At 40.3% G+C, this 22,944-nt stretch overlaps 1 protein-coding gene across 2 annotated transcripts in view; it reads right to left on the bottom strand.

Annotated features, from left to right (window-relative positions):
• The window catches only part of LOC116424707 (uncharacterized), a 61,614-nt gene that overhangs the window by 18,434 nt on the left and 20,236 nt on the right, over window positions 1-22,944 (bottom strand). The window contains exon 1 of one of the 2 annotated variants that reach the window (XM_031971447.2): window positions 14,939-16,790. The exons of the other annotated variant lie outside the window; for it this stretch is intronic. Coding sequence (XP_031827307.2) covers window positions 14,939-16,067 — 1,129 coding nt within the window. The 5' untranslated portion in view covers window positions 16,068-16,790. Of the gene's footprint in view, window positions 1-14,938; window positions 16,791-22,944 lie in introns of those variants that run through there. 2 annotated transcript variants of the gene reach the window in all.

The following is a 22,944-nucleotide window of genomic DNA, read 5'->3' as shown; positions in this document are numbered from 1 at the left end:
GTCAACTTTATTCTGTTATTAAGCTGACTCGAGCTTCCTGCTTTGAGCTTGAACACGCAGAAGTTAAAGTGAAATCGATGTAGAGCGCGTTTGTAAATGATTGACGTACATTCTCTAATACCGACATAAATTAGAATATTAACGCTGTTTCTCATTGTTTACGCGAATAATTCGAATAATTGGCAACTCTACCGACGGAACAACTATCTCAACTCAAGTTTACCAACATTAAATCGAGCAAAAATGATAGACGCCTTTAGTTGTAACGACCTCTGGTTTAGTTACACCGCCGACGTGATCATCGATCAATAAAATCCGGCCATCCAAATCGTAGCCGCGGTTTGGTCACTGTAGGAGGTCTCACGCCGGAAGTAGGCAAAACTCAGAATCCATTCGTGTCGCAGTAACGACCGAATCGTCGTATTCGAGGGTGGTCCCTGGAAGTGCTCGCTGGATTAAGCTCGCTTGGAAGAGCGCACAAATATCATGGCGAATCGCAGAACCTCAAAAGAGCGGTATCGTTAACCCGCCCGCGTCGCGATTCGCCTCTATTTTTACCGTGGCCTCCGCGTTACAGCTGTCGAATCGTCGTATGATATAAATCCAGCGACCCGGCCGTACATCTTTCCTGTGACGCTGTTTCTTTAAATTCTCCAGGGCCAGCTCTTCTCGGCGATCAATCAACATATTGCCACGCGGAACGCTGAAGGTGTGCGGAAACCCGAAAGTACCGGGTCGCGAATTTCTTTCGGGATGAAACCACATATTTTAATATCAATTAAATGCGAATCAGTGGACTAGTCGAGAAGCTGGTAGTATAAAATCGATACAGTAGCAGGCTGTTTGTTCATTAACGGTTATAATAGTATTTTTTATAGAAATATTGATTTTTGTTGAAAATGATAAGTTAGCTAACGTATTGTGAAAATAAATATACGTTTCCGAACAGCTTTTATTTGAGGCCAAAGGGTTAAAATATATTCATTGAATATTATGAGTGAATATTACACATTTGAAGTTTACCTAGAAAACAATGTAAGTGCTAAAATTGAAAAACTTTGTTGCTCTATTGTCTTGTGTACAATGTAAGCGCAATTTCTGTTTTTGTAAGCAGTCATCAGTAATACTGGCAATATTGATAGATAACACCATTACAACACAACCATACAATAAATTCACTATAACATTAGGTAAATTCCCTTTTCCTTCTGAGAAATTTGGTGCGTACTTTAAGTGTAAAGATTGTGATACGAAATAATTAAGAATTGTTCGTATTTGTCTTTACTGCTAAAGAATCAGTGCTACGAAAAACGGTCGAGATTTACGTGGTAGCTGACATGTTAATAAATAGCAGTAGCCCATCGATTACTAATAAATATAAAAAAAATAAACAAATATTTCCGAGTCTCAAAATATCTCCGAGATTTGTCCAACCTGTTTCGAGTATGTGTCGGGTTCCCGGTATTTTCGGGTTTTCGCACCCCCTTGAAATCCGACGTTCCAGCTGTGCGTTTCCCTTAGCGCCGTGACGCTGTTTCTTTAAATTCTCCGGGGCTACGTCTCCCCGACGATCAATCACCGTATCGCCACGCGAAGCACATTCCACACTGTCGCCCTATTCTAGTTGCCCGATCGCATTCCTTCGGAAACGAGAAGCGGGAAGCGGCGATCGCAGATACAAATAAAAGAGAATTAGACAGCCCGGATGAAGGGGGGCAGACACGAGATCGTATTTCTCGCTTAATCGTCGGGAAAATGATAAAGCCCCCTTAGCGGTCTAGTGTATCGAGCTTGCACGAAAGTTTCAGACACGTCGCGGAAGTCTTGACAAGTGGATTTTGTTAATAGCTTCTGGACAAAATTACTTACTATGATGTACTGTTGAGATATATTACTTATCGGGGTGTATAGAGAGTTTTGTAATTTAGGGGATTCGATTGAACAGGTCTGATCAATATGTAAAGAGCGTGGTATATTATTATTTATATAAAAATAATTGTTATAAATAATACTAGATATTCTTTAATAATATTACTCTCGTTATTTAATGGAAATTTGTAAGATATTAATGCAGGAAATCACTAATCGGAAAATAGGTGCTATGTTGGTGTACAGTTGTCTGTTGATGCTCTTCAACAATGAAGTAAAATAAAGTATTGCGCGACAATCTGTTTAATACTAATTGAAAATTAAGTTAATATATTTTACGTTAAATAATTGTTCAAAGTATTACCCACAAGATTCCATAGAAATGTAATATTTATTCCGATTGGTGGTCTTGCCACTGAGTATCAAGATTGACGTACAGGAGAGTAAAAAGATCGGTACCCATATTACCGGAAGCCGTCGTTCTTTCCGACAGACGGCCCCCGTTAATGGCCATTCTTCTACTTCGCCAAACCAATTTCCCCGAATACGCGGAACGGTCAACGTTAACGGTGATCTATAACAACGGCAAGCCGAAGTTGCTCTACAATTGGAGTAACAGTAACTTGGAAAAGTCACAATGTCAAGGTACAGCACGGTGGCCAGCGAGGAACTCATCTGTTTGGTCCGTCTTCACCCGACGATGATGAACGGAAACTACGCTGTAATCTCGTTCCGGCGATCCTGTCTCGGGGTAGGAAAAGCTTCGAATAATATTTGATCCTTGTTCATTGTCAATTTTGTATTTTCGTATTGAAACTACAACCGGTTCAGTGAAATTTTTAATTCATTAATATATGAATACTACTTATGTACATTTTACCAAAGACCTACTATTTTTCTCTTTACAATTGTGTATATTAGTTATTAATAATTGTTAAATAGGTATTTAAAAAGATACTAAAAATGCAAAGTGGTATATTTTCTGTTTAACTTACAAACTGACTCGAATAATTTTCATGTTCGTTTAAATTGTTTTTAGCAAGTTCATTGTAACAATATAATACAATTTTACTTTTAAGCGACACTGAATAATAAACAGGATATTTATGGTAGTTTATTTTTAATGATTGCGTTGCTCCTAGTGCTGTTAAATATTATAGCAGACATTTACAGTAGAAATCTTGCTTTCCACGAAACAAAGAACAAGATAATGATCATTTAAAACCGCCAGCATCAAGAGTAGTTCTTATCCAGTTCTTCTTGGAACAATCGAAGACGAGTGTCGGCCAAGGAGGAGATAGACCCATCTTAGGTAACAAGAATAGGAAACTGCGTAGTCAGCTTAGAAGAAGAACAGAAAAAGAACAGGGGAAGATGATTTCTGAAGACGATGTGAGTCACTCGCATAAATTGGCGATACGTTCTCCACTTTGTGAACTCCAGTTTCCTTGTTTCAAATCATTGGAAGATGATCAACATAATTATTCAATGACGTTTACCTACTTCAATTTGATGCATTCAACTAATAAAAATAAATACTATGAAATATTAAATAAATTCATAAATTGATGAATTAAATTTTTGATACCTTGATGAATTGAATTTTTGTTAGCTGAGCTTCTGCTTTCTGTATTCCAATTCCGATAATTGAGATTTCTCAAATGTTTCTTTTCCAACATGTACCTAATTAAAAGATAAGTTATTCTTTTCATTTTGGGAATTTAAATTATATTTCTGTTTCATCCGGATCTCTTGCTTTTGACAAGTATTTATTCAAAGAAGGTACGATATCACACGTAGGTACGTGACTAAGCTTGCAAGCTTTCGGCGCCGATAAAGAAGGTTTCCACTCTCCGACTTATCAGAATTTGATAAGCGTCGAAGATAAGTACTTTATCGCAAGTTGGCATGGCTTTTCTTTGAAGATATTTCACTCAAGAAATTTCTAAAAGATTTTTATTTCATTAAAGATTTTTTATTCAGGTTAATTTAGTATACGTTCAAGATTTTTAACACAAAAAATGTCCACGTTCGAAAAATATATAAGGGTAATCAAAAAATACACAATCTTAATTATCCATCTGTGATTTTCGAGTTTTCAAACATGCAGTAGCCAAGTATAAAATAAAACCAGGAATCAGAAATTTTGTAAGTGGTGTTGTAAGTGCCAACAGAGAAAACTCGGTTGACTAAGGCCGCAGTTTTCACTAGTAGACCGGTTTTCACAGAAGGAAACCTTCGGCCCGTTGAAACTCGTCTTCTCCATGGAAGGCGTTCGGATCATTCGCTAAAGTGCTGCCTCGGAAACGCCTCTGCGTAAGACGAACAAAATTGCGTAATTTTTATGATTGTATCCTGGTCGGTAGCCTCTTATTGAATTGTAGACCATTTATCTATGAAATCATTTAACTCTAATTTCCACTCAAGCTTCAGAAGATTCGAAACGATGAAAGTTTAAGCAAAAACTGTTGAGTCTCTCTTAAACGATTAAATTAAAATTTGACTGCAAAGTTTCAAGTGAATTTTAAATAACTACTGAGGATTATATATTAAGTATAGCAGGTGTGGTGATTAATAATATATAAGATTAATAATATAACGTATTTGTATTTAAATTTTAGCTTATACTTTATATTTACGTGCCAAAAATTGAGTTTAATTGAACGTTTAGAGATAAGAGCGCTTATGATCCCTGCCGATGACAGTAAAGAAAGGGACTCCGTGGCCCTTGTCGCGCGTAATATCTTCCTGGCCAGAGACTTTTTGCTAGGATCTATTCTGTTAGGGGATGGTATCGTGGTTTTGACAGACGGCGTCGGTTATGTACATTCGATGACGAAGTGGTCGAAAGATAGGAACACCCCCCTCAATCAGAGTCAAGAAAAAGGTTCGCTCTATGATATATTGATGATATCACCAGCGGCGAAGAAAGTTCCTAGACATCGTAACATGTCTTTGCGATGAATCATTTTGAAGTTATTGATTTATGTAACGACGTGTTGAGTTTATAAATAGAAATTAGAATGCTTTTAATGCTTGTAGATGTAGATCACTGTAATCGACTGAATGATTCACTGAAATAAATCAAAGTACTTTTTTCTTCAAATCTAGGAATTTTCAACGACATTATATTAAACATCATAGAAGGAATGGAATGAATTATTATCTGCATTTATTTAGCTACAACGTGTAAGTAGAAATATCTGTCGGAATCCTTCCACGCGATTTTAGCTTGTCATGTTGCTCAAAATAGAATCCTTTCACCATCTTTGATATTTCAAGAATAAAACACATGTTCGGTGAAGCTGAAACGTCAACAGACTAGGTGCACGAGTTTCGAACTCGACACGTTTTGTCGCCATATAACCAGAACTCGGAGGTACAATTCCCATCTTTCATCGATTTGACCTAAAAATAAAAGCCAAACTGAAACGTGAACCTTTCGACGGTAATAAAAACGCTATTAAACGTTACAATGCTTCCATTTCTCGTTGCTGTCACGATAATGCTTTCAACTTCGTTTCCTACGTCGACTGCTGGCATGTACAGCGAAACCTTCGGAAAAGGGAAATATCATACATAAACTTAGTAAGAATGAATTATTAAAAATCAAAATATCTGTATTTTCTGCTAAATTAATTTTATTCCTTTGAGATAGTCAGGATAAAAAGATTGCCTGAGATAACTCAATCCCGGAGCAATTTTCTATTACATGTGCACGTATAGTTGCGGCTGTTGTCATTGACAAATAGACCGCTCTTTCTTTTCACGCGATCTACAAGAGACAAGTATACCTGTCGTCCGAAACGGGAACGTAGCCTGCCACTGACAACTGTTCCCCGCCTCTTCATAGATCACTTTTCGCGTTCACTTTCGTTTATTAGGCCCAGTCAGGCGGCGAAACACCGCGGAGGCGGATAGTCATACCGCCCGGATTCGAGAACTGGATCAGCTGTACGAGAGGCTATTAATTTGTGACGGGATTGGTTCTTAACGCAGCCACTAAATCTTTCGTTTTAAGAGACCTCTTGATACTCGGAACTATCTCTTGGATTTCTATTCTGAACCGCGGTTTAGAATCGAACGCATACGATAGGGTACGAGTACAATACGAATCTGAATAAAAATATCTGTAATCTCCAAATCGCAATACATTACTTTCACTTTTAAAATTAGTAACATTAAACAGCTGCGATCGAATATTCTTTTGCCCAAAAATCAGCGGGATTCCAGGACGAGGTCTCATCGGGACAAAGGCTACATCCGGCAGACCGATGGGAAGGTCGGGATACTTTTGGTCGAAAATGACTTTAGACTATACAAACCAGGTTTCCAAAGTGGAAAACTTGGATTCCGTCGGCCAGAATTGCCAGGAAGGTCGGGGGTAGCCATTTGACTTAGCAGTGATGGGACTCCAGGACGAGGTCTCATCGGGACAAAGGCTACATCCGGCAGACCGATGGGAAGGTCGGGATACTTTTGGTCGAAAATGACTTTAGACTATACAAACCAGGTTTCCAAAGTGGAAAACTTGGATTCCGTCGGCCAGAATTGCCAGGAAGGTCGGGGGTAGCCATTTGACTTAGCAGTGATGGGACTCCAGGACGAGGTCTCATCGGGACAAAGGCTACATCCGGCAGACCGATGGGAAGGTCGGGATACTTTTGGTCGAAAATGACTTTAGACTATACAAACCAGGTTTCCAAAGTGGAAAACTTGGATTCCGTCGGCCAGAATTGCCAGGAAGGTCGGGGGTAGCCATTTGACTTAGCAGTGATGGGACTCCAGGACGGGGTCGTGCTGGCGAATGAAATTTTAGAGGTTCAGTACATTTGGCAAATTTCTTCGTTAATATTAAGAGCGCTGAGGCGAGCAGTCCGATGCAAGGGGTAATAGAGGTAGCCGGAAGTAGAAGACACGAACGCCAGGTAATCTACCTAATGTGTTTCAATTTGTTTGAAGACGCGGGTTACCCAGCCGCATCGAGGGGTAAACTGCGGTGCCTCGCCGGAAATTAACTTAAATACGGCCCGGGAGGGCGGACATAATAAATATCAGGGAAAAACTATATTAAAATTTATTTACGGCCGACGCCGGGCAGTATAATGAACGGAAGCAAATTGGTCGCGACTCCGTGGAAAAGGTATAACTGTCAAAGAGAATAAGACGCTCGTTCATCACGACACCTAACGCTAATTTTTATGGCGTTCCGGGACAGATGGAAGTCACGGCGTGATTAACGAGTACCGAACAACGTTCGAATCTCTTCAACGACGTTTCATTTTATATTTCCATGCTTTTTCTTCTCGCATCTTTTCCAAGCTTTTTCAGTTCGGTTTTATACTCGCCGGTCGTAAATCAGCGTAATCCCTTTACTGCCGAGGAAAAAATTGTGGGGTGCCGTTTGTGACATCGATACAGTAGATTATAGACACGCCATTTTTACATCTCGAAACATATATCCAGCTCACGTGTACGTGGTTACTCGTGGTCTTGTTCTTTCTCCTCCTTTTTCGAACACTGATGTCTGAATTCGATTTAGTTTTTGTTTCGCGGTCGGTCGAAGAGCTAGGCATGCTTTGGTTAACAGCGTTTTGGACCTTCGCTGTTTATTTTGTTATTAAGGGCACCATCCCTGCGCTCTTTCGCAGCGTCCATGGACGGAACACTTTATTGTTCCGATGGATTATGGTTATTAGATTTGAAATATGACCACGGACCGGGATGGAATTACACTGTAATTACCTTAAAATCAATTACAGAAGGCAGTCGCAGCTGCAGTCGCAGTTGCGTTAGATTGGGTTGCAATTAAGCGTTCGCGCCGTTAAACATACTCGCGATTGCGCTGTTTGCGAGGCCTGCGTATGGGCAATAGTGGAAAGAAGACAAACGTACTGTGCGTGTTGAAACGAACAGTTTAATGATAATTCTAAAATAAGTTCGTTTTATTTCCCATGAAAAATGAGTAGATTTTATTTGAAAATACTCAATGGAATTTTCGAATGGTTTCTCTCTTCATTTATCATCGCCAGATTACATTTACTTTAGAAAAAAGTAGAAATTTTGTGATACTTTCAACTTCAAAGCAATTTTCGCCAATCTAACGATTCTTCTATCTCTCTGTTTTATCAAGACATCAATTCTTATTCATAAATAATTCAACAAATACCCTAATCCTTTATTCTCCGTATGACACGCGTAAGTTACTAAAAATTATTTTCACTCCGCATGAAACGCAAAGCGAGAAATATTCGGATCGAAACCCACAATTTCATACGCACTATCCTAAATACTCGCCACGAGAACCGCGTTTCGTAACTTTCAAAGTAAAATGAAAATAATCGTCGCATCGTCTCGCGTTTCACGCGTGCCGCGTGATTGCCCGCGTTCCGTGATCGCGTTCCTTCGCTTGGAAGTAACTTCCCCGCCATCTTTATGCCCGTTGCTCCGATAAATCTGCTGTTGCGCGTTTCTTCTCACCCCCGGATTCGGCCGGGAACGCTCGAGGCACAATCTCGAGTCCCGGTATTTTTGCGCGGCCCACTCGTATCTCTCATTACTTTATGGCGGGCAATTTGTGGGGCCTCGAGCCGCTTCGAGCCGCACGATTTTATAACGCGCGGCGAGGGTTAGCTCGTTCTCACACGACGTGAGCAATACTCACTGTATCGCGATCTACGTATACGATACTAAGTAACTTCGCGATACATTCGCCTGGGAATCAAAAAGTCGACTCACCTCTGATGTGACACTTCAACCCTTGGACTACCGAACCTTTTTTCGTTTCACTTTGGGACGAAATTAACGCTGGAACTACTGAGGGTTTAACACGTTGACTGCCACGAGAATTTTTAGCGTTTTGAATAACAATACTTATTCTTTAATAACAAAGGCAAATGATATTGAAAATAATTATTAATGAATTACTATTGCAGTAGTCATATTACGCTATGATCTAGCTACTTATGTTACTAAATATTTTTATTTAAAATCAATTTTTTTATTGTAATTGTTCTTAAGTAATTTGGAAGTTCCGGTTATCGGTGACCACCGTGGCAGTCAACGTGTTAACACGTTGAATGCCGCACGATTTCATAGAGCAAAAAATACGAAATGGAAAGAATGTAACATTAAATCATTTGATTGAAATGCATTATTATTACTGCATATTCATCGGGCTGAATGTCATTATGTAACATTATTTGTAATATAGAAATGTTTCTAGATAATCATCGTTTAATCGAATGAACTACAGCAATTCGATTTGATTAGGGGTCACCAGTGATTAATGAAAACCGTCTTTTGTCAAACCGTCTTTTGAAAATTTCTTTGTAAGAGCTAAGAGCGTGAATTTATTAAGATTTCAGTTGGTTTATATTTCGTTTTAGGTATTACTGAATCGGGTTCTTTAGTCATTTCTTAAAGAAGTGTCTGTAGCTTCGCAGTAATGTATGTAGTATGAAATTAACAAATATTAATCTATAAATAATATAGGATTAAAATGAATAATTCGAACAAAACGCTCAAATGATAGATAATATCCGTTTCTAAACTAAATAATTGATTCATTTCATAAAATAGACCACAAACTACCATTGGAGTGAACAATTCAAGAGGCTTGTTTGTTGGGATTCTAAGGGTTGAAAACATTATTACGATATAGTACATTAAAAAAGATATTTACAGTCCTATAACACGATATTTTTATAATATGTTTTCCAGTAATACGCCATGGTGAACTTGGAAGGTCTTCAAACAACGTTAATGTTTCCATAACACTAAGCAATTCAGTTGACGATACTGTCACAACAGTAATTGGTTAATTTTCATTTGTTCCCATCCATTTTCGATCTTGATGTACTATTCCTCAATACGAATACACGTAGTCAATCTAAACTATGAACGGAACACACAGCGAAAAGTTTCTCCTGTCACTGTGCTATTCCGCTAACATCGTTATCAGATCGTGCTAAGGCGACTATAATCGCGCGCTGCGACCACCACTTCTCTCCTACATCGCCGAGACAGGAACGATACGATACGAGTCACTTCTAACGAATTCGATTAACGACGCCTTCACCGTGCCTCCTCGTCGCTCTTGATATTTATAGTTGACAGTAACGACGTACCTGTACACCGTAGATGGTGCAACGTCGTCGTTCTGGCTTTGTATAACGGGGATAAAATGGGGCAATGATTTCGACCGTGAAAGTGCCTCGGAACGAAAATAAGTTCGACCAGTTACTTGTTAAGTTAAAGAGCTACTTGACGTTTCGCACGCTCCTGCGAGTCTTCAATTCTCCGTGAGCTGAGTTACGCAGAAGATGAGTGAATAGGGTGAGTCGTGTCTGTCTAATGTCGCTCGCGGAGATTAAAATCGAATTTCTAATTAGGACGTATTCGGTGGATTTTATGCGTAATTAGAGTCGGCCTGTGGGATATTTCTTCTGTAGGATACATTAGAAGTATAGAAGTATAGAAGTATAAAAATTTAGGTTGCGGTTAGAAGAATACAAATTAAGAAAATTGAAAATTCTGTAGTTTAAATTTTGATTAGAATTTTATCGAATAAATTATTCAAATAAGTAGAAATAAATTATCTGACCATTCGATGAATTTGATGTATAATTATTACCCAGAGGCACCATTCAACTAACAAAAATTTATTCGGTTAAGTATTTCAAGTAATTTCGGATAATATTTAACACTGCTCGTAACTAATACGAAAAGTGAAATGTGCTCGATCCAAGGTATCCCCGCACGATTGTTAACATCCACGGAACGAGCATGGTTTCATTGTAGCTGATACCGGAATCCCCTTTCCCAGGATTCTCTTTCTACCCGTGAATGTCACCTTTCTTTATCAACGCTGTTACAATAATCCTCGCTCCGAAGAGAAACCTCCCCAGGAGGAATCTGAACGAAATTCGCGACCTTAACAAACGGAAATTTTGACGGAAGAGAGGAGTACGATAAAAAAAGTCGTAACAAAGATGCTGGATATTGTCGGAAAATTTTGAGTACGTTCATTCATCATTTCGAATACGTTTTCACGTTAATCATTATACTTCCTATCAACAATTATCTTTTAATAAATTAAGCAAATGATAGATATAGATATAGAATAGAATTGTTTCATTTGAAAATCTGAAATCAATTTCATTGTAACATCTCTAAAATCAAAATCGCACGATTTAACTGATTACCATAATTATATATTTCCTGCGCGATTAAAAAACCGGCGATAACGGCGTAATCGCGTTTTAATTCGTGTTATCAATCATCAGAATTCTATTTTTCTGTAACGAGAAGAATCTGAGATTTATGAGTTCGAGTCAGCTGACCACTTCTCGTCATTAATCATCGATGAACCTAATTTTCGCATAAGATCAAGTAACTTGAACGATTTTAATCGTTTGAAAAAAATTAATTTCTAAAAAAGACAATAATTATGTACTTGTATTTTTCACAAACGTATATGTTGTTTTGTGAAGATCCGAAGATCGTTCTATGCAATTAATAATTATCCGAACGGGAACAGGATCAATGTAGGTCCTTTCGTGTGACGTCAGTTCCAGACGTTTTACGGTGCGAATCGTTTCATTGGTACTGGGGACCAGACCTTATGAATCCTTACAGTAGGCGACGTAAACTCGTGAGCGTAATCCGTCTTTATTCGACGATTCAAGGAACGCGGTTGCACCTTGATCGGTGAACGACCGACACTAGGATGCGCTGCACGATTTTACGATTGGCCGGGGTTCAGAGGTTCCGCGTGAAATCTGATAAATTTGTTCAACCACGAGGTCCATGAAATTTCCGTCGATTGTTTCGTTGAATTTAGACTTTACACCTATAAATTCTAATTTACTTAATTAACTCATTTTAATTCCTTTAATTCATTCGAATGTTAGTTCTAAACTTAAAAGTTTGTAGTGAACATTATATACTTGTACATGTTACTACAAATTACGTTCAGATAATAATTTTAAAAATCTTCTGGTTTTAATTCCATGCAAGTAAAAATATATCTAACGATTTCTAGATTGGCATCTTTGTTTTTATTGCTTCCAGTGAAGGTATAGTTGTAATATGTGGTAAAAACGTGCACGTCCAAAGTTTCAAACAGGAATACAAGTATCTTGTTTTAGAAAAAGAAAAGTTTTGTTTCTCGATGAAAATTGTACGGATGGAAAGGATGCAATCGGAATTTATGAACGATATGTGCATTTGAATGCTTCCCTTTCTGTTTTTACGGTAATTGAATAGTCAGTCGCCTTTCCGGTTCGGTTTAGCGGGCCGCGTTACGATAAGGGAACGCGTGCTTCCGTTTCAAGAGATAACTGGGCCACGTGTGAGAAACACCAGGGGACCACGCGCCATCTCCTCAGAATTGCGAATATTTCTTAAAGATTATTAGACCAGGCAGATCTCTATAGGATTTCCATGGTGATCATGCGAAGTCATCGGTTAGGTTCCACAAAATGCATCAAGAATTTTCAGACGTTGGTCATGGATGAATCTTTACATTTACAATACAAATTTAGAAAATGTACTATCAAACATTGTTATTTTGTATTATTCAGATTTGTAACGAAGTTTGCAAACTCAATCCGATAAATATAAGTATTATTTTTCTTTACTACATCGAAATGAAAGACTGCATTACGTTTAAATATAAAATGCATTCTGTAGTAATGTGTAGATAATCTATAATTTATGTAATACATGTTTTTTATATGAATATACTTAAACGTCAATTAAATTTTTATATGTCATAAATTAAAATATGTCACTGCTATGTAAAGTTACTTTTAATATAATCAGATTTTATATTAAAGTGTAAGAGATATTTGAGCGTTCCGAGGTTATCCAACGTTTCATGTTGTTCTAAAAGTGGAACGGTCCGATACAATACAGCCGTGTTACGACAGGCGTGCAGTGGTATCGTATCGAGATACAGTAACTAACACGCAACGATCTACGGATTCGATTGTCCATTTGCGTGCAAAAGTTTGATCAGCAGTGATGTTGTGCAACTCACAATCAGTCGATGCGATAACAAAACTCCATTCATGTACTCTACCTATTTTTAATTTATATTCTGCGCGTACGAAAATAACGCTGATTTTATTAGTGGAAAACAATTCTTTAATTATTACATTAAAATAAAAATTAAGTTAACACATTATTTTCGAATATTCAAAAGTATAAAAATTCAATTCTAAACATTCATCTCTAAATTTGTTGTTATTCAATATTGAAAATTATGATGTAACATATTTAGTATGTAAAAATCAATATAAATACATATTTTTATTCTATCAGACTAAAAAATCGGAATCGAAAAATCCTTTGAAAGCCCTGTAGATTTGAAAGATGCATTTGATGCACATGTCGACGAACTCGCGATAAGTAGAAACGGTTAGCGAAGAACAGACATATCAGTCAACTTTCGTACAAGACACACTTGCTCAACAAATATTCAAATTTCTATCTCCAAATTAGACAAAAACCTCTACAATTCCCTAAAAAATATCATCCTAAAATACACAACTCTACATGAGACCGGAAGCAATTCAAAAATATATATTACCACAATATCAATCAGACACTAAATACTAAACCAATTTCAATATTTTCCATTCCCCTCGATCGCTGCACAAAAATAAAAACAATCAAAAATAAAAGAAAAATTTCATTTACCACTCAGATTGTTTCACTAAAAGTAAAATAAACATTCCGTTCCACACTACTCCTCACATTTTATAAATCTGCATATCTCGATGTTGACACAGACTTTTAACATCTGAATATAATGAAGTCAAATTCCCAGAAGAGGGTATCCGGCGTTAGAGTTTTAATCTGCCCGAATGTCTGGCACGCGTACGATCGGTAAACGTTTCCGGCTCGGCGGCGGAGTTTCAAGTTCCGTGGGAACTGTTGGTGGAATTAAAGTGCATCAGCTGCGCGCAGGGGCGAAGCTGAGCGCGCGGAACGGGGCTGAAATCGCGATGCATCTTTCACCTCGTTGCTCGACTATGCGACCGCTTTGTCCGCGCGGCAGTCTCCCGTTTCTCGCGCGGAACGCGGGCGCTTTGGCTTGGCGAGCGGCCAAGCGGCCGCGAGTGTCGTCGAGTATTCTTGCATCTGCCGCCAATAAACGGGTTATGAATCGCGGCAATTATACGCGACATGTTCTCACCGCCCGTTTAATTCACTAACCGCGGTAGGGGCGCGGGGCGAGCGAACGGTGCCACTCACGGCCGTTACCGCGCGAACGATGCACTCTTGAGCGACGGCGCTCCCCAAAATGCATTTCACTTGAGAGGCGTTTGAAAACATGGCTTGATAACATTGTGCAGAATAATTCTCCTGATTTATTGGAGGACCGCTACTTCAGATCACCGCAGAGTATTTCGGAAAGAGAAATTGGAATTTTAAGACGTAGCTTTTGTGGTAGAGGGTTAAGCTGAAGGGTTAAGATGAAGATTTTCAATGAAATTTTGTATAATTCTTTCATCTCAGTGCAAAGGTGATGTTCGTTAGTATCGAAGCTTTTATAGAAATTGGTATTACATTAATTATAAATCCACTATGTCGATTACAATAGATGATTCTGCTATACCAAAGGCATTTAAATAGTTCGCTGCAAAAGTTATTACGCCAATCACGTCATAATCGTATATTGTTATTACATTAATTATAAATCCACAATATATGATTATGACGTAATTGACGTAATAACTTTTGCAGCGAACTATTTAAATGCGTTTGATACAGCAGAATCATCTATTGTAATCGACATTTACCGTTAGCCAAGTTACACTTCAATAACAATAACTTCAATAATCTAAAGTGTCGAAGCTCAAATCCTTTCGCAAAGTCTAACCAAAAGACATTTTCCGAACGTCGAACCAGTTACATCTTTTGAAATGAAACACAAGTCCCATAAACACCATCAACGTAAACTGAAAAACTCCAGACCCAACATCTCAATGATAACCAAATCTCCCTTCTCCAAATGAAATCAGCTCGAAAAGAGCAGACTGTCGCATTCTCGACTAACCTGACTCAAAGTACTCCCGCCTCCCGTAAGCAGCAGCCACTTGCTGCAGGATGATCCCGTTGGCGCCGTGTATCCCGTGCGACAGCACCTGCACCATCACCCCCACGACCAAGACCACCCATCCCCATCCTCCTTCCGGGTAATAATGTTGTCTCAAAGTGTGCAACTGCTTGAGATCAGCTGCCAATTGCTTGGCCGTCTGCGTTTGACGGTCGGCGGGGGTTTGCTCGTTCCCGCTGCACGCGACGCCGCTATCGTGCATCGACAGCCGCGGCAGGGACCTGCTGCGATAGAGCGCCGGGGCGGTTAGGGGAGCCTCGTGGCCGGCCGCGCGGCCGTTGCCATCTTTCTCCTCGTAACCGTCGCCGTCCAGATAACCGGCGTAGCCCCGCAGATAAAGCTGTCTGTCCTGCGAGAAGTGCGGCTCGCCGCAATTCTCGCACTCGGCCCCCTCGACCCTCGACCCCCTCCCGCGAATGGCCGCCGCGTCGTTGGAGGATCTTGTGTCCTGATTCGTCGATCGAGACGTCCAGCTCCCGGCTACGTCTCTTCGCCTCTTCCCGCTCGACCCGGCCGAACTGTCTTCGAGGGAATCAACGACTTTACGAGCCAATTCTGCCGCAGGGACCGCGGACCCTTCGACCTTATCCGAGATCAGGTCCGGGTGATTCTTCGGAACGCGGTCGGAGCCGCGAGAATCTGCTTGATCCTTGCTGATGCTCTTGATAGAGTCTGCTCTAGAGGCTAACTCGGAGATCGATGTTCCTGGGATGTTACTCGACCCCGGTGTCGCGATCTGGGAACCGTCGGTGATTTTGAAGTCCACGCTGGGACGCTTTCGATTGGACGATTGAAAGCTGGCTGCGTCCGTTTCTGAGCTGTTCGGATTGTTTTTTGGTTGATCGCTGTACTCGATGGGTTTGTTCTTGGTTTCCTTGTTTTGGTCGATGAGGTTCTCGGTGAGATGGTTAGAGAGTGAATTGGTTTCTGATGTTGCGTCGTTGTTAAGTTCCTCGGAGATGCGTCTTGTTATTTCTTCATTGTTGCGGGTGGGGTAGTCTGAGTCTTTCGAAGATCTTTTAGCGGTCTGCTCGTCGCTGGTCTCCGAACCGATGCTAGTGGCAGCCATTATCCGGCTCTCTCAGAGACGTTCCTCAGCTTCGCGTCTCCTTCCTCGTCGTCTTCTCCTTCTGCGTCGTCGTTCTTCTGATTCCTCTGCCTCCTCTGGCTCTGCCATTTCCTTTCCACCGGCGGATACCTGATTCGTTGCTGGCTGTTTCATCAGCGGCGTGCAGGGATCGTAAAATAAATCATTTTCCCCCGTTTACGCGCGGGATTGCAACCGGTGAAACGTATCTAGGATCATCCATTGCAAACTGTTTACAAAACGTGGTCGGCTGCCATTCATTCTGACATCCTTTGAAATTGAAAGTTAACCAAACGATTATTCTTAAATGAGATTACTCTTTCACTTGTTGATCCTTATTCGTTCCTTTCTTTTCCGCTGCTCGCAGCTTTAATTAATTTTCTTTTCTTTCTTAAGACACCGTTGACAGTGATGTAATATTATTAAATGCGCGAGGTCTGACATTTTTATTTATCATGAAGACCAATTGTCACGAGTGCGGCACTGCGATGGAAAATCGGAGTCGGGTTAAGAAATCGCCGGCGCGGAGGTTGTGCAATTTCGTTGAATGTCGCCGCCCGGTGATCTCGCTGTCGGAGACGGTGTAATTCGGGTACAGGTATCTCGGTGCCGATCTAAGCTCCTCGAGGACACCAGTCGCACAAGGAAGCGACCGTTCGCGGCACGCTCAGCACGCAAACTGGCCGAGAACCGCCGTAGCCAAGAATCGTGCGGCTCTCTGCGACAGCTGCGCTTCTGGAGTCGGCCGGATCAACCGAAGCCTCAGGAATCCCTCTCTCTTTTTCTGGACCCCCTCCCGACGGTTCCTCCAGACATTTTGCTTGGTTCGCTGCGTGTCCGTGTCACCGATCTACGATTCTTTTTTATCAACGAAACCGCGATTGAAAAACAATCAGACGTGCACAGAAGTAGCATCTCAGAGTCAAGTAGCATCTACCCATGTGAATCTCGTATTTCTAATTTGATATTAACCCTTTGCTCGAGAGGTAACTCTCACTCACCTGATTTCACACTATGAAGCTATAAAATTTGATATATAACATTATACCTTATATAACGCATCAATTCGAGGCATATTGAAATAAAACAACTTTATTCTTCAATGTACGTTTGATTACTCTGCGAGTTAGTTTCGAAAAATATCTTTATCTCGTCAGAAAATGAAACTTCCGAGTGCGAAGGGTTAACTTATATAAACAAGGAGCACTCAACAAAATCCGATTAAAAATACATAAACAAATAAACGTAAATTATTTAGATAACTAATCAAAAATACATATCCAAAGATTTGCCTATACTCCCAACATGATAAATTCTTTCGTTCAATATCCAAATTCGAAAACATAAACCGGAACCAATCATTACACCCGACTACCAGAATTCATAAACAGAAATTTCCCTTCGAACATTCTAAACAACACCCCAACGAACGCAGTACAAATGCAAATACTCGAGGAACATTCCGCCAGATCCATTCGTACAATTCCCCCCTGCACTAAGCCCGGCACCTAGAAGGAAACATCAACCCCGACGGAAGCAGTTAGTCGAACAGCCCCGAAACTATCTCGAGTTTAATCTGTCCACGCAGGACGCGTATCGTCCCACGCAGCCCTCCGCAGCGGTCGTCTTTACGGTATTACATAATTACAGCCGGGACTGTCGCGGGATCGTCGGTAATTTTATCAGGCTCGGGAAAGTGAAAGGCCCGGGCGATCCAAACTTTTTCATTTCCCCAGAAGAAGCCCTCGGCCCCCCGCTGACGGCTTTCACGCGGCCCTTGCGCCCTAAATCCCAACCCATTGTGGCCGCTGCTCCGACGAGGTTATTTTCTCGTTCGCCGGAATATATGGATTCGCGAACGCGAGGCGTTCGCTTTACGTCGGCCCCCGGCTTGTATCATCAGCGGGCATTACGCCGCGCGTCTCTGTACCGGCGCGACGAGCTATAAACAAGGGCATAAATTTTGCGGTCTCGAGCCGGTGTCGATGTTAACACGCCCCGCGTATAATGAATATCATCGCCGCGGCGGCTCGAGCGTTCCGATTTCGATTGATTGCACGCCGATCGTGATCGTGTCAACCGAAGCTTGTTGGGACTTGGTTTATATTGTAGCTCGAACACCTGCGCGGTAAGAGTTTGGAAAGTATAGTAGGTTTCGGGGAATCGTTCGTTCGCGAGTGGTTCGCTTGTAAGTTCGTTATGTGGTAGGAATTAGAATTGTAATGTTTACTTTCTGTGGGAATGGCGGAATGCTAACGGATAACAATTTGGAAAATTCGAATGTGACTTTTTAGGGAAATGTTGGAGTATAAATGTGATAATTCGAATGGCGAAGGATGGTTCGAGTTTTTAGTAAAGATTCATGTTCTGATTTTGTGTGACTGTTATTCGTGTGATGATTATATAAAAATGTAAATGGGGAAGCAGACTGATTTATGTAAGTTTATTGAATTCGAATTTTGTATCGACGTATTTTAATATTCATCGAAGTCAATTTATAATGTCTGGTAAGTGACATTTTGTTGATCTGTACACTGAGAAGGCTTGAATCTCATCTTTGTTTTAGATATATTAATATACATGTATAATTAAATGTCGATGTAAAATGGAGAGCAGAAAGCGTTGAATCGTTCGATCAATTTTGTCCGAACCAGTGTGGTACGTCAAGAAAAGAACCGAGTGGCAGCTATTACACGTCAGGATCACGTGCAGCGGTTCTGAAGACTGACAATCCTAGACATCGATTGTTCTAGATCTCATTTCTGAGTATATATTGTTGTAACATCGAAAGGATAACTTGTGACGTTTTTGTTTCATTTCTTCTAATATAGAAAGCATGACATCTTATTATTACAATAATAAGAACATAGTAAGGATTTAATGATTTTATTAATTTATAACTATCATTTAACAATTACTAATTATTAATTATCAATTTATTCCAAATTGATACTTCAGTATCAGGAACTAGTTAGTATTTTAAAAATAATTAAAAAACTGAATGAAACAAATCAGTTAAAAAATAATACATAAGTGTCACTTTAAAATATTCATTTGTAATATAGAAAGCATGAATATATGTTTCATTTATACCAGTGCCCTTTTAGTGAATTCATTAATAGAAATTCCTATCTGTTACAAATTGTCCGTCACTTTTGCAAACATGGCTGATGCCTTCCCTTATAAAGATCAATAAACGTTTTATTGTTACAGATCAACAATTGTTGTATGAAAAAGGATCAAATGAATATACATAAAAGAGGGGAATCGGAAGAAAAATAGAAGAATTCAAAGAACAAAGTTCAATAAAAGGAACAATGTACTTTGTGAATTTTCTGAGTGATTGATCCAATATCTTCCGATGTTTGATCAACGGGTAAAAAAGGATTACGTGGCGAGCAATTTTTTAAGTATCGACCGCCTACTTTCTCAAGTCGTTACACTGGGCGTGAACGTAGAGAGCGCTCCGATGTTCTTTCTGTTGGGTCGGTAATTCAGATTCGAAATCTTCAAAAAAGTCCCTAGAATTTTCACAATAACTTCGACGTCATCGTCGTTGAAACAGCTTGAAATGCTAGTCACGGTTGTAGAAAACATGAAAATCCCCCCGAGCTATGAAGCATTGTATGAATACACAATGCTTCTTCGTAAAAATACTAGAAAGATTGGATTGTTAATATTCCAGTCACAAGATGCTGAGAAAACTTAGCCGTGACGTAAGGACCACATTTTGATTACTTCATATATGTTTAGAGCAAGGAAAAACTAGATAAGATCTCGAACTTAAAGAAAGTGAAACTGACGTGTTCGTGAGATGTACAATTAACCTGAATAAAGTTAAATTAATTTTAGTCACGTACTCGTCAACGTTCAGAAATCAATGATCCTTTCCTATTAAATTTTTCTAATACTTCATAAAAAGTTTATGTTACATTTAATGACACATTGTCACCACGAAGTGTGACGTGTATCTATAGCATTAGCTGGAAAACAGAAAGTAATCATATTGATAGATGTATTTATCGATTGACACCGAAATGGAGGCGCTAATAAGACAGATCGACTCAGAGAAATGTGATAAATTCCTTTCATAACTGTCACCGTAAGTTTTGTCTCAGGGAAACTCTTCTCTCATATGTTACCTAAAGGTGTTCCTTGAAAGAAGAGCACGAAGAAAAGAGGAGAAGACAAATTGGCAAAGAAATATTACCTGAAGTCGTTAAGGGGTAAAATAGAAGTTGTTACTGTTGGTTTCACTGGATGTGAATAGATGTCTTCAGAGTTGATATGTGTCAAGCTCTCCTCTTATTTCGTAATCAATAGAAACGTAAAGGGTAACATTTAGTACTTCGCGATTGTAATGAAACTTTCAGTTACACGGGCAAACTTGGATAAGTGGAATCGTAAGAGAGGAAATAACATCTTCAAATTACAGAGATTTCGTCTTATCATGTTTTCGAGCGAAAGAAGTTTAACGAACGATGATTCGACTTATAGAGATTTTACAAAGGTTTTGACCTATATGTAAATATGGATTTCGATTTCTTGAGATTGAACTTCTGTATTCGAGTTGTAGAGACTTCAGTTATCAAGGTTTGACTGTACAAAGAATTTCTTTTGCAATTGATTAATATTTCATTATACAATGGTATGCTAATATTTCCATGCAATTAGCTAAATATATTTTAAATCGAACTTAAAGCGTTTAAATTCAAATCAGCGTCCGAATCTGAGATTAAATGCGAGGAGTTGAGAGTTTACTTTCGGCATTACAGATCGTAAGTTTAATTACCGGCTTTAATTAAATCCTCCGAGTAATCAATGATGCAACCGTGGTTCACGACATCAAGTTTAATCTCTCAGTGCTATTAAAGTTTGAAAGTAATATCTTCCGCGGCATCGAAACCGAGGATTTAACTACATTCTCCAGCTGTCCGCTAAACACCTTCACGGAGCTGTACCAATCGTTCAGCTTTCGCAATTAAAAACCAGCTTCGATAGAGTGCGATAACGCAGCAAGCTCCGCCGAACTTTCGGCGTTCACTTGCATAACCAACTAAACCATCTGCTTCTCGTAAATTTTAGGTAAGACTATTAAACCGTGCGCGGACTCGTCTAACGAAGTGGCGTTTCCTTTCATCTTCGGCGTTCAAACGTTTCTTAACGGCGAAACAGGCCAGTGCTAACCTTTAATTAAACGTTTGTTGTCGTCATTTGTCATCGAAGTGAAACTAATATTCCAATGAAACGCGATTTATGGGAACCGCGGTCGTCCTCGTGCTACAGGAAATGCGTAAACGGTATACTAAATTTCAAATGCACGGCAACTAAAATTAAATTCCTCCCGTTCTAACGATACGAACTCCAAATTCTAGTCTAAATACTCCCATATAACATTACGGTCAAAATGGCATATCAAACTAAGAAGAACATATCAAAATTCGAACAGATTGCAACTTAGAAACAAAGCTTACCCACAATTTAATTACCCAAACGTTAACGCTCATTAAAATCTCCTCCAACAGTATCTCGTATCAACGAAATGCGCCAAAGTAGGATTCTTAAATCTCTCCGACACAGAAAACCCAATGCAAACTGCGATACACAGGAAGAAGTTAAATCCTTCCTAACCCCTCACCCACAGAACCTATAACACAGCTGCCCGACAATCCCGATAAGAACTCGCACGGCAACAAAGCCAGCAACGTCTCCTCCAGATACCAGCAAGTACATTCAACTCGCATAATTCTCATCCCCTGCATACACATCCGAATTTCATCAACCCCTAAGTCTCATCCGGCTAAAACCACAGCTGGCGACAGTGAAACAGGTACAAATGTCCAGAAACTCACCAGCGGTGTGTAGAGGATGATGATAGAACTTGACTGTGGCTGGCAGAGCTAGGGTCGCCGGAATCGACAGTTGCAAACCGGGTCCCAGGAGATGTACCAGGGTGCTAACAACGGTCACTACCCATCCCCAACCTCCTTCCGGGTAATAGTGTCTAGATAGCAGCCTCCTGGCTTGCACCTGAGGACTACCCTCTTGATGACACTTCTTCTCCGGATCAGCTTCCTCTTTACCTTTACCGGCGTCTTTCGGCAGGCTGTCTCCGTTCCTGGCCTCGCATTTCCGTTTCGCGCGCGGGTCCAGGAGCGGCCAGGACCGTGCGCGCGATATCGACATTACACGCCCGTCACCGTTCGCTTTTTTTGGGCAGACTACGTGCCCGTGTCGTCCAACCTCGGCGTTACCACCCGTCGACGTCCGCCTGCTGCCGCCCGCGGCCATCGACACCCGCACCGAACTGTCAGAGACATGCTGCCGATCTTCCGGCAGACAGTTCACACCCTTCTCGCGCGTTTCTATCCGTTTACGGGACGGATTTTGTTACTGCTTCCTGTTCCTGGAGCTGCAGTTCTTTTAGGATGCTTGTTTGAACCACGCCTGAGGAACTCAGTGAGGTTCTCGGAGACGCTCGCTCGCTCGCTTGCCACCTTGCAGTATGGAATCGGGACGAATTTATCTGACGAGCGGATTTTAGTGGGTCGTTAACGCTAGAAGCACCAGATGCGTTGAGTTGAAAGCACGTTTTTTTTCTGTTTTGGTTGTTTTTGTTTCGGGATCGAGGAAGTCGTAAAGGTTTGTGGGAAATTCGATGTGTCAGTTTGAGCTTGGGAATGCTGTGATGTGTTGCGATAAATTTTGGTGAACTCGATTAATGGAGCTTCCTTGGGATTTTTTTTGGGATGGTCTGAGTTGGTTGATTAATTGGTACTTGTAGTTTTTGAGTGAGTTTCGATGATTGGTCTTTTCTTTTAAGATTTAATTGGATAAACGGGTTGAAAATACATTTAAA

Source organism: Nomia melanderi, chromosome 2 (genome assembly GCF_051020985.1).
Source record: "Nomia melanderi isolate GNS246 chromosome 2, iyNomMela1, whole genome shotgun sequence".
In the NCBI taxonomy this organism is placed as follows: domain Eukaryota; kingdom Metazoa; phylum Arthropoda; class Insecta; order Hymenoptera; family Halictidae; genus Nomia; species Nomia melanderi.
Note: the sequence above shows the minus strand (reverse complement) of the source record. Positions and strands in the feature narration are given on the sequence as shown.